Raw genomic sequence first — 12,028 nt, forward strand, 5'->3', positions numbered from 1 at the left:
AGTGTGATGCCTGCACACCAGACACATGGAATTAAGTCCTTCCTGTGTGCGGGGTTTCAGGGAGCAGGGGAATGGTTGCTGGTTTTGTCAGCAGTGGGCAACAGATTGACACCAACTGTTCTAGATCTCCATCTCTGTCCTTGCCTCCCCACTGGGTTTTGCTACAACTCCAGCTCCAGCCCTCAATGTGTGACAAGGCCAAGCCTAATTAACTGTGAGCTCTGTGCGACTGGGTCACTCCATCTTAGGCCCCGCAGACAGATGAGGGGAGAGGGGGCAAAAGGGAAAACAAGAGGAAGGCATGGAGCAGAGGAGGACAGATGAAAGGACATAGCCTAACTAAGTCGCAAAAGAGATAAGGAGGGAGGGTGTCTGGGATACAACGAGGGAGAGAAGTAAGTGAAGAGACTATGGAAAAAAAAGGGAACAAGGAGGGAGGTTTAATCTGTTATGACATTCCCTGATGCTCAACACTTTTACTATGCAAAGCGCTTGGAGCACACAGCTTTGATTTCATATTGTTCCATCAGACGGGATGAGAAACACTCAGGGGCAGCACAGCATTAGTCCTCCACAATCAACACACAACTATCCAAAAGGCTCATGCTCATTTGCATGACTGCACTGAAAAACCGACTTTCTGAACCCAGTATGTGACTGACGAGGTGTCAGTGTGAAAGACGTGAGCTATTGAGAGGTATTATGCCATCGCTGCTCAAGGATTAAGTCTTTTTTTAAAATACTGTACCGAGTCAGCAAAGCCCTGGGCCAGAAAAGCTGCAACATGTAGATTCTTAAATGTTGTATTTTGTGATTTGGAAGCCAAAACACTCAAATAAATTAAAATCCTAGTAATCTCTGCCACTGAGGACACTCACGAGGCAGTTCTGGGACAATCTGATTTGGAGACGAGGACAAATACGAGCGGCAAAATTCCCATATTTTGATCAGTGTCACGGGCTGATTCGTTAAACCCGTAAGTGCTCAACAACTGCCGTATGGATTGCATGTCAGATACGAGTCCGGTGTATCTGGTGGTCGATTGGTTAGCGGCATTAGCCTTTTCCAACAGGCTTTTAATCATCGATAGCAATTAGCACCAGCCATGGCCAGTGAGGCTGATCATTTGTAAACGGGTTCACTGCATCAATAAAGCAGGCATCCATTGGGGAAGCATAGATCTGATGATCTACATCGGGGAAAAACACCCATCTGTGCCAAAAAAACAAAGGCAGGCAAATCAAATCTGAGAAATCATCCCCAACGTTCATGTTCATTTCTTACAGACAGACACATCATGGGAGATTTTGTCAAGAGCCATTACATATGGTAATATGGAGCAAGCATCTGCTACCAGATTTCATCAAGGGATGCGCTCCTAGGTGAGAAATATTCCAGTGGAGGACCTGAGGCGACAGTAACAAAGGCCTGTCGCTGTGATCTAAATAGGTCAGGGGAATGCTTGCCCTACCTAAGGGGTTCTACTCCGCCCGACACCACCACTCTCTCTCTCCACTCTCCCCTCTGCTTTCCCTCCCAATCAAGAGATGTGCTCAGCAACCAACAGTTGCTTCAGACAACCAGATTATGTTCTCCAGCGCATAAAACAAGATGACACACGTTGCCATGGTGAGACTGGATGAGAGGAATAGTAAATTCTGCAGCGTTGTGGGGAAAAAGACAAGTGGAAGAGTTGGGGGGCTGGCATAAGAGAGCCTTATCAAAGAGACAGAGAAAGACGCAAAGTCTGGCTTGCACCGTTGGGTGAGACTAAATTATTCATCAGATCTGGAAAATTCTCTTATCTGACAATGAGAGCCTCCAAAAAAAATAAAACACATATGATTATAATCACAATTGGACTGCTGATTCAAAGTTTCCCTTTAACAGAACATGTTGACTTGAAACTATGGATTTGAATGTCTGTTTGGCTCCTAAGAACACAAAAGACACAGTTTTCAGGGCCACTTGGTAAAAGAGCAGCAGTAGCATTCCAAAAATAATACCATGTGCTATTCTTTATTAGCCGCTGTCAACTTCTCTCACTGTCAGCGAACAACCAAGAGGCGAGCAGAGCCTAAATGGTCTTTGTGGTCTTTCTCCTTTTGTGTCCTCAGCTTCTCAGCCATTACAACTACACAAGCGCAAATAATAGCAACACTAATAATATGGTTGAAAAAACTACCCACTCATTTTGCAGTGTGCTTAAGTGAGACTGAGGGATGTGTCAGCATTGCGCCAGAGAGCATCTCTTTTAACTCTGCAATCCCAGACCTCTAAATCCTGGCTATGGTTCTGCTCACAGTATGGAAGATGTAGTCTGAGTTAGGGTGGCACACATCCCAGCTACTCTGTCTCCATAGTGAGTGTAATGCCTGAATACCGGAAAGGTGAGAGTGGAGAGGTGCTGGAGAGTCATGTGAGGCAGAGAGGGTCAATGTCGTGCAATGAATGTCTGCAGCTGGGAGCGAACTGGGGAGTTAGTGATCAGAGTACATCATGCGCATATTTTTCCCCAGCTGTAGAGGAGGAAGAAGAATTCTCATACTAAAAAATACTACATTTCATGAAGCAAATGCATACAAAAGTAAAAACACACAACTCTTGGTGACATGGTGTACTTAAAGAATCAAAAGTAAAAGCAGTCCTCATGTAGGACACTATCAATGTTATATTCATATAATATTGGATTATGGTATATAATATTTATGCATGTAACATGTAGGGTGCTGCTTTATACACATATATCAATAACAATGCATGATACCCTGATATGTATGTAAAATTGTCATCTGAAGAGTTTAACTAAATGTAGTACAGTAAAAAGCACAATATTTCCCTCCAGACAGAAATGTAAAGCAGCAACTCCTTTTCTTCACTATGAAGACATTCAGACACCCACCTGTATCCTCCCTTCCACCTCATCACAAAGCCACAATCAAATCGATCTATGAAGAAATACAACATAAATACTCTTCCTGAACTCTGAGACTTCCAGTAAGCCATGTAGCGAGGGGCCAACTTCAGGGGAGGCAATGACACCACCGGCCAAGATTCTGGGCAGTGTGCCAGTGAAAGCCTTGCTGCTGTGGTGCAGGATTGATCATCTGATTTAAGGGGTCTACTTTAAGCATAAACATGAAGACATCTAACATGATGACTCCATGAGGCCTGATTACTCCACTGCACGCACATCGCCTGACTCACAGCTTCGTGTTCATCTAGGCCTGTGGTCAAATCCACTCACCCTTTTCACTCATAGTTTCAAGTCTGCCCTGTGGCAAGCCTCAAAATAACATCTGTTACACTGTTGATTAAAATGCAAGATTGTCTTTCTCATTTGCAGCTTTATAATCATTCTGGACCCGTGGAAATGCACTGGAACATGAAGGTGATACATGAAAGAAAATCTAAAAAAGGTCTGCAAGACTACAGTCCAGACCTGCCATAACTGCTGAGCAGCACCAAAGTCCAAAAACCCCCTGAGTGCAATCCAGCCCAGCTGATTATGAGCAAGCCTTAATGGGCTTTCTCACTGCAAAGAGCACTAGCTCAGCATAAATGAGACATAACATAACTTATTTTTGAACAGTTTGCTTGTGCCAGGGGTTGGATCAAAAACAAAAAGGTGAGAGATGTCTGCAACATGTCCTCCAAATGCTCTGCTACATACAAACATCAGCTAAAAACTCTGCCAAAAAGCCTGTCTGTGTGGAATAAACCTACTGCTGGAATTTGGGCAATCTTTGTGACATTCCTTTCACATTTAATCACAAAGGAAACTGTGCTGATTCCGAAAGCATTTTCATAGTGTGTTGGGATAAATCAGTGATTAAGCTTCAGTATAATGTTTTATGAAAGGTCACAGAGAGAAAAGAGCCCAGTATTGTTAGCCAGACTGAGCACTGCAGATATGATAGATAGGCCTTTCTACTGTATACAGCGACTATGAGCTACACAAAATGTGTTGCGCCCCAGTCATACATACCACACTGGGTAGATCACATCATGTTCAAGCTTGGTGATACACCTGAGTGATTCCAGCTCTAGTAAATATTTGTATTCATTTCAATGAGGTACAAGAAAAGCCCCGCTGGCAATGTTGTGGTGACAGTGTGGCAATTTCTGTGAAGTGAATTGCGGCGATGTGGCAAAAGACCCAAGCACACATAAAACAGTCATTAGGAATTTAGTTTCAGTTTGCAGTTAGCTCCCATTCACGTCATCAATATTATAAAACATTTCAGAGCCCTCTGGAAAAAAAAAGCTATCCTGGATTATTTGTTCAAAGGCGCATATGTGTAACTCCAAATTTTCTCTGGGAACTTTGTTGCATGTCGGACAGAGATAGATGTGGAGCTACCAACTGTAATAATTGTTGCCATCACCATCACGTGCTGGTGATTACAGGTCAAATTTGAGTGAAAGCTAGGACACCATGATGAGATGAGATGAGAGGAGAGGAGAGGAGAGGAGAGGAGAGGAGAGGAGAGGAGGAAAACAAAGCAGTGATACATAACTAGAGAAATGTGGGGGAGGGGGGAGGTAAGACAAGGAGAGAAGCTGTTTATTTCCATGACTTCATAGCCCTGGTAAACATTTAGATGTTGGCATTTCCTCTACCTTGTGGAGTAATTAGGATGTGGAAGAACATGTGTAAAATGGTAATGAAGTCCTGTTCCACAGAACAGCCTCCTGGCTGTGGTTTACACTCAGTGTGTAGAGAAACCTGCCATCAGATATTAATGCTAAGGTGAAACAATATACAAGTTTTACAGGAAAAAGATGCTGTGTTAGAGAACAACAGAACTCAACTGGTACAATAACCCCGATGACACGAGGTGAAAATACTGCGGTCAACCTCTCATTAGCATGCACCTCAGGCCTTCATTAAATGGATTTATTGAGCAACATTACTTAAGCAAACTCCATACCACTAACACTGCTAATTACAACTCAAGTAAGGCCACAATTGATGATTTCATGATTGATTCACTTAGATTCATTGTTCAGTTTTTTGACTGATGATTTAACCATAGCTCCAACACCCTAACAAGCACATATCTGCATTTAATTGATGAATACCTTAAAAGATTAACCTCAAATGAATGTTGTTGATGAATTTTACTGTTGGATCATATACAAATCACTGCAACTCCAAACTCAACAGCACACCACTGTCTTCCTTAAATCACAGTGCGGGGATAAATTGTCTCGTTTCAACTGCCTGCATTTGTACAGAAACCCTGCAATGTAATAAAACTCACGCTGACAACTCATATAAATCTACTCAAATGACATCGATCACACCTAAGCAGAAACATCAGTTAATAGCAGATGGATTGATGGCTTCCTCTACACACCTCGAACACAGCGAGAAGGGAATGATGTCAGGCTGAGGTACACAGAGTGGTGAGGGGAAAGAGAGTGGGACGGTGTGCGTCACTGAGTGACAGACACTGACAGAAAGATAGAGAGAGAAGGGGGGAGAGGAGGAGAGGGGGAGAGAGGGAGAAAGTGAGGCTAGGTTGAGCCCGTGGGAGACACTCAGGAGCAGCGACAAGAACGTCAGGGTCATAATTCATTCTGTCTGTCCACTGTGTTTTATGGAGTGGGACAGAAACTGGTTGACAGAGAGAGAGAGAGTAACGCCCCTTCCTCCAACAGCACACACACACACACACACACACACAGGCCTATGTCCTAGGCTGCTGTACACAGAGCAAGCTGCTGACTGGGCACTTTGGGCCTGCTCAACTTCTCAACAAAAGGCCTGTTGTCTCCCTCTCTCTCTTGCCCCCCTCTTTCTATCACTCACCCTTCTCTGTCTCTCTGGCGTGTTCCTACATTTAAGTGTGTGAGGAAACAAAAACACTCAGGTGGTGGAGAGAGAGAGGGATGAGTAGTCAGAGAAAGACAATAAAGCGAGGGAACGAGAAACCAAAAAGATGAGAAAATGAAGAAGACTGTGGATATCGCATCCTGTCTGGACAAATTGTGTAGCTCTCCTTTCAGAGTGAGCTTAAAGCACTGTAACAGACCCGTAAATCTCAAATCTCAAAGAGCTAGTGAGGGGGTACAGGTACATCTCTTCTACTGCACTAGCCCTTCAGGTAGATTACTGTGTAGCGTGTAGCGTGTAGCGCATTGAGGGGATGAGCACACATCCACATCCACACAACCCGAGGTATGTAATCGGCTTGATTGATCAACTTGATGAAATGAATTTAGTTCTGTTGGAGAGAGGAGAAACGTGCTCTTGCTCTGCAACAAAACTTCATAAAGCAAACATGAGTCAGTCATGTTTGTCAGTGTCAGTGTCGCCAAGCAGCGTGAAACACAAAACAGGCTAAATAATGAATGATTTGTTTGTATGTTCTCTAGACTAAATGTGTCAGCATTTGCCAGCAACATGCTAATAATTTAGAGAGCCCAGGCTTTAAACATCAAAACTGAGCATTTGTGTTTGTGCATCTGCATGCTTTTCCTTGGGGGCAAGGATGTTCCTTTGGAGTTTGAATGATTTCATAAAAGTGTGCGTGTATGGAGGCTCAGCTGGCAAAGCATGCACATCTGAGAACACAAGCAAGGCAGGCAGGAGGAGGAGGATAACTTGTGAGCAGGTTGCTATCAGCAAGACTCATCTACACTCATATTCCCTTTCTTCACACACCCTGTGTTGTTCACAGGCACACCAGGGCACTGAAGATTTCATCCCTACACGCCATTTCTACCAGCCTCTTTGCCCGGAAGCACTCTGTGAGTGGCTTGTCTTCGGCTTCTCACAAGTGTGGTTAAAACGCTGTAATCACATCAGCTCGAATCACTAGACTAAAGATATTAAAAAGCACATTTTTTTAAAAAAATAACAACAACACACACAACACTTAAGTCAAAACAGAAAGAGCCAACAGCGTGGTAGCTCATACAGAGGATTGTGCAGACACGCTAAAGCATGTCTCACAGAGAGAGTTTACAACAGAGAGAGGAGAGCAGGGCCTAATCCTCTGTTGAAGAACCACAGGCTGACTAGTCAGACAAACAACTGGCACTCACTCTCTCCTAGTACAGGGCAGGTTAACTGTGAGGACGGGGTGCTACAGTCCATAAAAAAGGTGTATGTGTTAAGAATAGTCCCAATCCACATTGTCAAATCCAAACAGAGTCAAGGGGCTAGAACAGCAACCGAGCTGCTCACAGGTAAACAACTGTCTACGTGTTTCAGAGTACCTCAGGATGAGTGTCATCCTGCAGCAGCACCACTCAGTACAAGGAAGAAATAAAGCTTAAGGAAGCATTAGAGGTCCAGGCAGCAGAGCAGCAAGACACCAGCTCAGCATTACCTGCTGCAGTCTGCTTGACAGTAATAGACAGAGACACACTACAACTTGGCAGCTGCGTAAATTATGTTTCATACTGTGTATCGAAAGGTCACAGACCTATAGGTTTGAATTAAAGCTTCAGCAATGTCAAAATAATCTGCAAGTTAGCCTGCATGGTTGTGTTACATGTGGAACATGCCAAAGAGAAGCACTGCACTGCATCTCTTCCCCGCTTTTGGATCACTCAAGGCTGATCTTGCATTCAGGCCCTGAGGGCATGACGCTGGCTGTGAGTAAGCCACCGGCTTCAGTCATTCAGACAAAGCAAAACAGGCAAAACTAGACAAGGCTTTACACTTGGTTGCCCTTTGTCTCTGTGCAGCAACAACCGAAACCCGCTGAAGTGGAGACAGTTGCTGCGAGGGCAGAAGTGCAAATCAAATGAAAACAGTGAATAAACTTTAATGAAAAAAAAGCAAATTATCTGGTTGAATCTGTTATTGTTGAGATTACAACATGGCTTTCTGCCCACATGGGAAGGAGGACTGATCTACACCAAGATTTGAGTCTGTAAGCATGCATGGAGAGGCTGCATGCACACAGTCATGTACGGGTCCATATTGACCAACATGTCAGGCTGTGCACCCCTTGTCATGGAAACAAATCAGGCTACATCATGACCATATCATGCCGAGTGATTAGAGATAAATCAGAGCTTCTGTTGGATATCAGTGAATTGATCCTGTTTTTCTCCTCTTAACAATGCACAAAAATATCACATACTACATTTAATAGAGATCATCACACACACAGCGGTGACTGAGAGAGTCTGTGAGGGCAGCAGGATGGCTGAGAGTAATGACAGAATTGTCCTTGGCTGAATTAATCACAAGCTGTGCATGAGACCTGCAAGGCACAGCGATTATTTAGTTTAAAGATGCAGCCTAGTGCATTCTCTGTTTTCTACATTTAACACGGCATGATTTTGCATTCAGTGAACCCTGATTACGAATGTGTAACCACGTTGTAAGAAACACCGTCGCCTTCCCTTGCAGCCTTCACACGAACCTTCATTATCATTTTATACTGATTTTGGGTTAATCATAAATCAAGCTCCAAGTCTTGCTGTTGTGTAGCAGCCCACACCCGGTCTTATTGCACCAGACCACCCAGATTGTACAAACAGCATGGGTCATGCAGCGGCTGGGCCACTCAATTTTAGATTCACGGGAAAGCCTGTTCATGAGTGGCTCTTACCGGTGGAATGGTCCACAGGTCCACCGCCGCTGTTGCTGAACAAGGCGGCATACAGGTCAGGGTATGCCTTCTCCAGGGCCACACACAGGTCGAGGAAATGGTCGCTCTCCTTGTTCATCAGCATCTTCAAAAGGTGGTCTACTTTCTCGGCGCTGGACGAACAGTTCTGGTCCAGCTCGAACCTATCCAGTTGACTCAAGGTACCAGAAACTATAAGCAGCTCGATCACTCGGTCCGCATCTGTTATGGACTCCAATAAGTTCTGGTGGCACTGGTCTAGCAACTCTTTGTGCTTTGGCTCCATTGCTACCCGCTGTAGTTCCGTAGCTTCCCAGCTAACCCAGACGGCCAAGTGGATGTAATATCCTCAAAGATCAAAAGTACCGAGCGACTATTGAACTTAACTTACCGCGGCTTGCAGAAGTTAGCCGGCGCCACCACGGCATTAGCTTGCACGGGAGATCAATTTTTATAGCATATTGAAAAAGGCACAAGAAGCCATATTTGTTGCCCAAGGCTGTTGACTGCACTAAACAGCGATACATTTTTCCATCTTACTCGTGTGTGTCTGTTCAGGTCGTTTTTCGCTTCCCCTCAGAGTCCGTTTGACCCGAACACATTGTCCTTCTCTTGGGTATCATTTAATGTGCCTTTTAACGACTCAACTGCTAGGAAAACTAACGCAACTCCGCCGCTGATCTTCATTTACACTGTATCCTCCGCCATGTCTGAGCAACTCAGCAGCTGCTACCCGCTGTCAATCAACGTTCCGTTCAATGACCGTATAAGGCAAAACGGGGCGGAGTTTAACGAAAACACACCCATTTCTTCAATGGGCGTACACATCACCCCGTAGTACGTCGAAAATCCCAGGCGTAAAAAATGAGAATGGAGAGAATTTGCATGGAATTCTGGAGAAGTATTAAAACAATCTACGTAATGGTAAAGATGGGTAAACAGTCATCCTCAGAATAAAGCAACAACCTAAAGTATAACACAAAATATATGCTTCTGTTGTCTTCAGCGATTGGATGTAACTGCCTCACTTGAGTACACATTTGAAATCCTTTCAAGCATTTCTATTTTGTGCTAATTGATACTTCTAATCCACTATATTTTAAAGGGAAATATTTACACATTTATACAGCTTACTTACGTAACACCAGACAGAACAATAGATCTTTCCCACATGCCGTCACTATAACAGTAAAATGTGTTATGTCAATAACCCTGTAACATATGAATGATGCAATTATACTTCAAAATACACACCATCTATACAGTTTATACCCATGCAGACAGTGCATATCCTTCCACTTCATGTATATCCATTCAATATCTATTTAGTGTTTGTTATTTGTCACTTTACAGATTAGATATAGATTTTATATACACAGTAAGGTTTAGTAGTAAGTCCCTGCATAATACTGTCAGCATAGCCACAGTGTTATGCTCCATATTTCTATTTCCAAGCTGCAGTGCACCCAGCCTCATCATGTGCTGCATCTGTGTGTTGGATAAGATAGAGGAGGGCGGCGAGACATATGTGAACATATAAGCAATGTGTTTGACCGACAAATGAAATGAGCATTTGGGCAGGATTTGTGAAATACAATACGATGATGATGGATGCACTCTGCTTCCAGTCTATGGCTGAATAAAGACTGTTGGCACAGGGGCAAGTGTCTGCAGGCATACCTCTCAAACCGTGACCTTATTCATGCATGCACTGAATCTCATTGTGACATCTACAATCCCCCACCCCACACTCTGTTTCTCTGCCATGCTGGCTCCATAGCTTGTGCAACCATGTGCTATCCCGCTTTAGATGAAAAATTAATTACAATTCATTCATATCAAAGGGAAGCGAGTCCCCACTGCTGACACAGATTGGATGGTTGTGTCTGTACCCTACTTCTGAGGACATGCATTTGAATAGAGAGGAGAGACTGATGCTTTTTATCTTGGGGGTATGAACGAGTTTATTATTTAGACAACAGGGGTGGTGCTTCTAGCTGTCTGGTAATTTACTGATACATTATTACACAGATTTGTTTATCAGACAGCCTGGATCAGAGAAGATAATAGCTTTATCTTTTATTGAAGAGTCTGTCAGCAAACATACACATCATTTATCCTGGCCAAGTAGTCTGAAACAGAACATTTTATGGATTTTTCATTTTATTGCCAGTCTGAATAAAGATCTATTTCATGTGAAGCTGTCTGTGCTAAGGGTGACAAAACAATCACTTTATTATCCACTCCCTTTTGACACATTTATATTTACTGCATCTACACATAATTCATGCTTGGCAATGGCGAAGCTATTTCATGTCCACCTATGTGAGAATGCACGACAACGCAGGGAGGACACTTTAGAAGAGAATAGGTTTTCTGCTGTCCTTCATCATCACTGTGATATATTTTCATAGATTTTAATGTAAAGCTATCATTTCATCACAATATCTCAGGCCTCAAGGCCCCCATGAGAGGATTCCCACCTGATAAAAATTGTAGCGGATATCAAATTAGACAACGCGTGGTTTTTAATTAACAGTGAATTACACAGCCTTCAGCCTGATGCCTCCAACCACTGTGAGGTTTTTGATCGTAATCAAAACTACAGTGTTGGCAGAGACAAGCTGAAACACCCTGAAATTACCATATGAAGCTCATATAACGATGGCTAAATCATCTTCTCAAAACCAATCTAATTGTTTTTAATCTTCATTAAAAGTCTAGTTATTGCAATCTAAACATCTATCTAAAGCCCCAAGCCTTCCCTGCCATTTCTGATAATTTTTAACATGATGTGATCAAAAATGATTCCCCCAGCATGGCTAGCACGGTGGAGGAATCCCCCGACGGCACCGCATACATGCTGCTAGACTTGTTTAATGTGGCCAAGGCAGGTTTATGGACGCCATCAACACCCCCCCCCCCCCCCCCTTCATTTCACAGTATTATTGATTGTAGTGCAGTTAACTCACTCACACACACACACATCAAGCCAGCCAAGCGCAGAGCCATGTCTCTACGGTCAGATGTGTTCAACAGCATTTTAAGTGAAGCCAACAAGACGTAAAAGCTGGAGAGCTCCACGTGCAGGCATGCGTGTTGGCCTTACACCACTTAAGTAAAGAGAAATTATGTATCTGTATTGATTGAGCAAAATGCTATCTATTAACCTACTGGTTTTCTGACTTTGAGCATATTCAATGTCAAACAATTGAAACACTTATTACATTGCCTGTACAAATTTAAACTGAATTGTGTTCACGGTTATTGATCTAATGCCATCCTATATCAATCCATATTCTTCACAGCTGAGCATTTGTTATGGAGCTCTGCTTGTTGAAATTCACACTTCTCATGTAGCGGTTAGGGTTGAGTAAAGTCTTTACTGCCCTCTACTGACAAATCAAGTATACTACCAAGTGCTAACTAGA

The 12,028-nt window shown here is 43.3% G+C and overlaps 1 protein-coding gene across 4 annotated transcripts in view; it reads right to left on the bottom strand.

Moving 5' to 3' along the window:
• Nucleotides 1-9,333, bottom strand: part of dlg5a (discs, large homolog 5a (Drosophila)) — a 33,992-nt gene extending 24,659 nt beyond the window's left edge. For 3 of the 4 annotated variants that reach the window (XM_046401958.1, XM_046401959.1, XM_046401957.1), the window contains exon 1: nucleotides 8,580-9,332. In XM_046401958.1, coding sequence (XP_046257914.1) covers nucleotides 8,580-8,883 — 304 coding nt within the window. In that variant the 5' untranslated portion in view covers nucleotides 8,884-9,332. Of the gene's footprint in view, nucleotides 1-8,579 lie in introns of all 4 variants that reach the window. The other variant, XM_046401960.1, reaches the window with a different exon arrangement.
• Between the last annotated feature and the right edge of the window lie 2,695 nt (nucleotides 9,334-12,028).

This window comes from Scatophagus argus, chromosome 10, assembly GCF_020382885.2.
Source record: "Scatophagus argus isolate fScaArg1 chromosome 10, fScaArg1.pri, whole genome shotgun sequence".
NCBI classification, from domain to species: domain Eukaryota; kingdom Metazoa; phylum Chordata; class Actinopteri; family Scatophagidae; genus Scatophagus; species Scatophagus argus.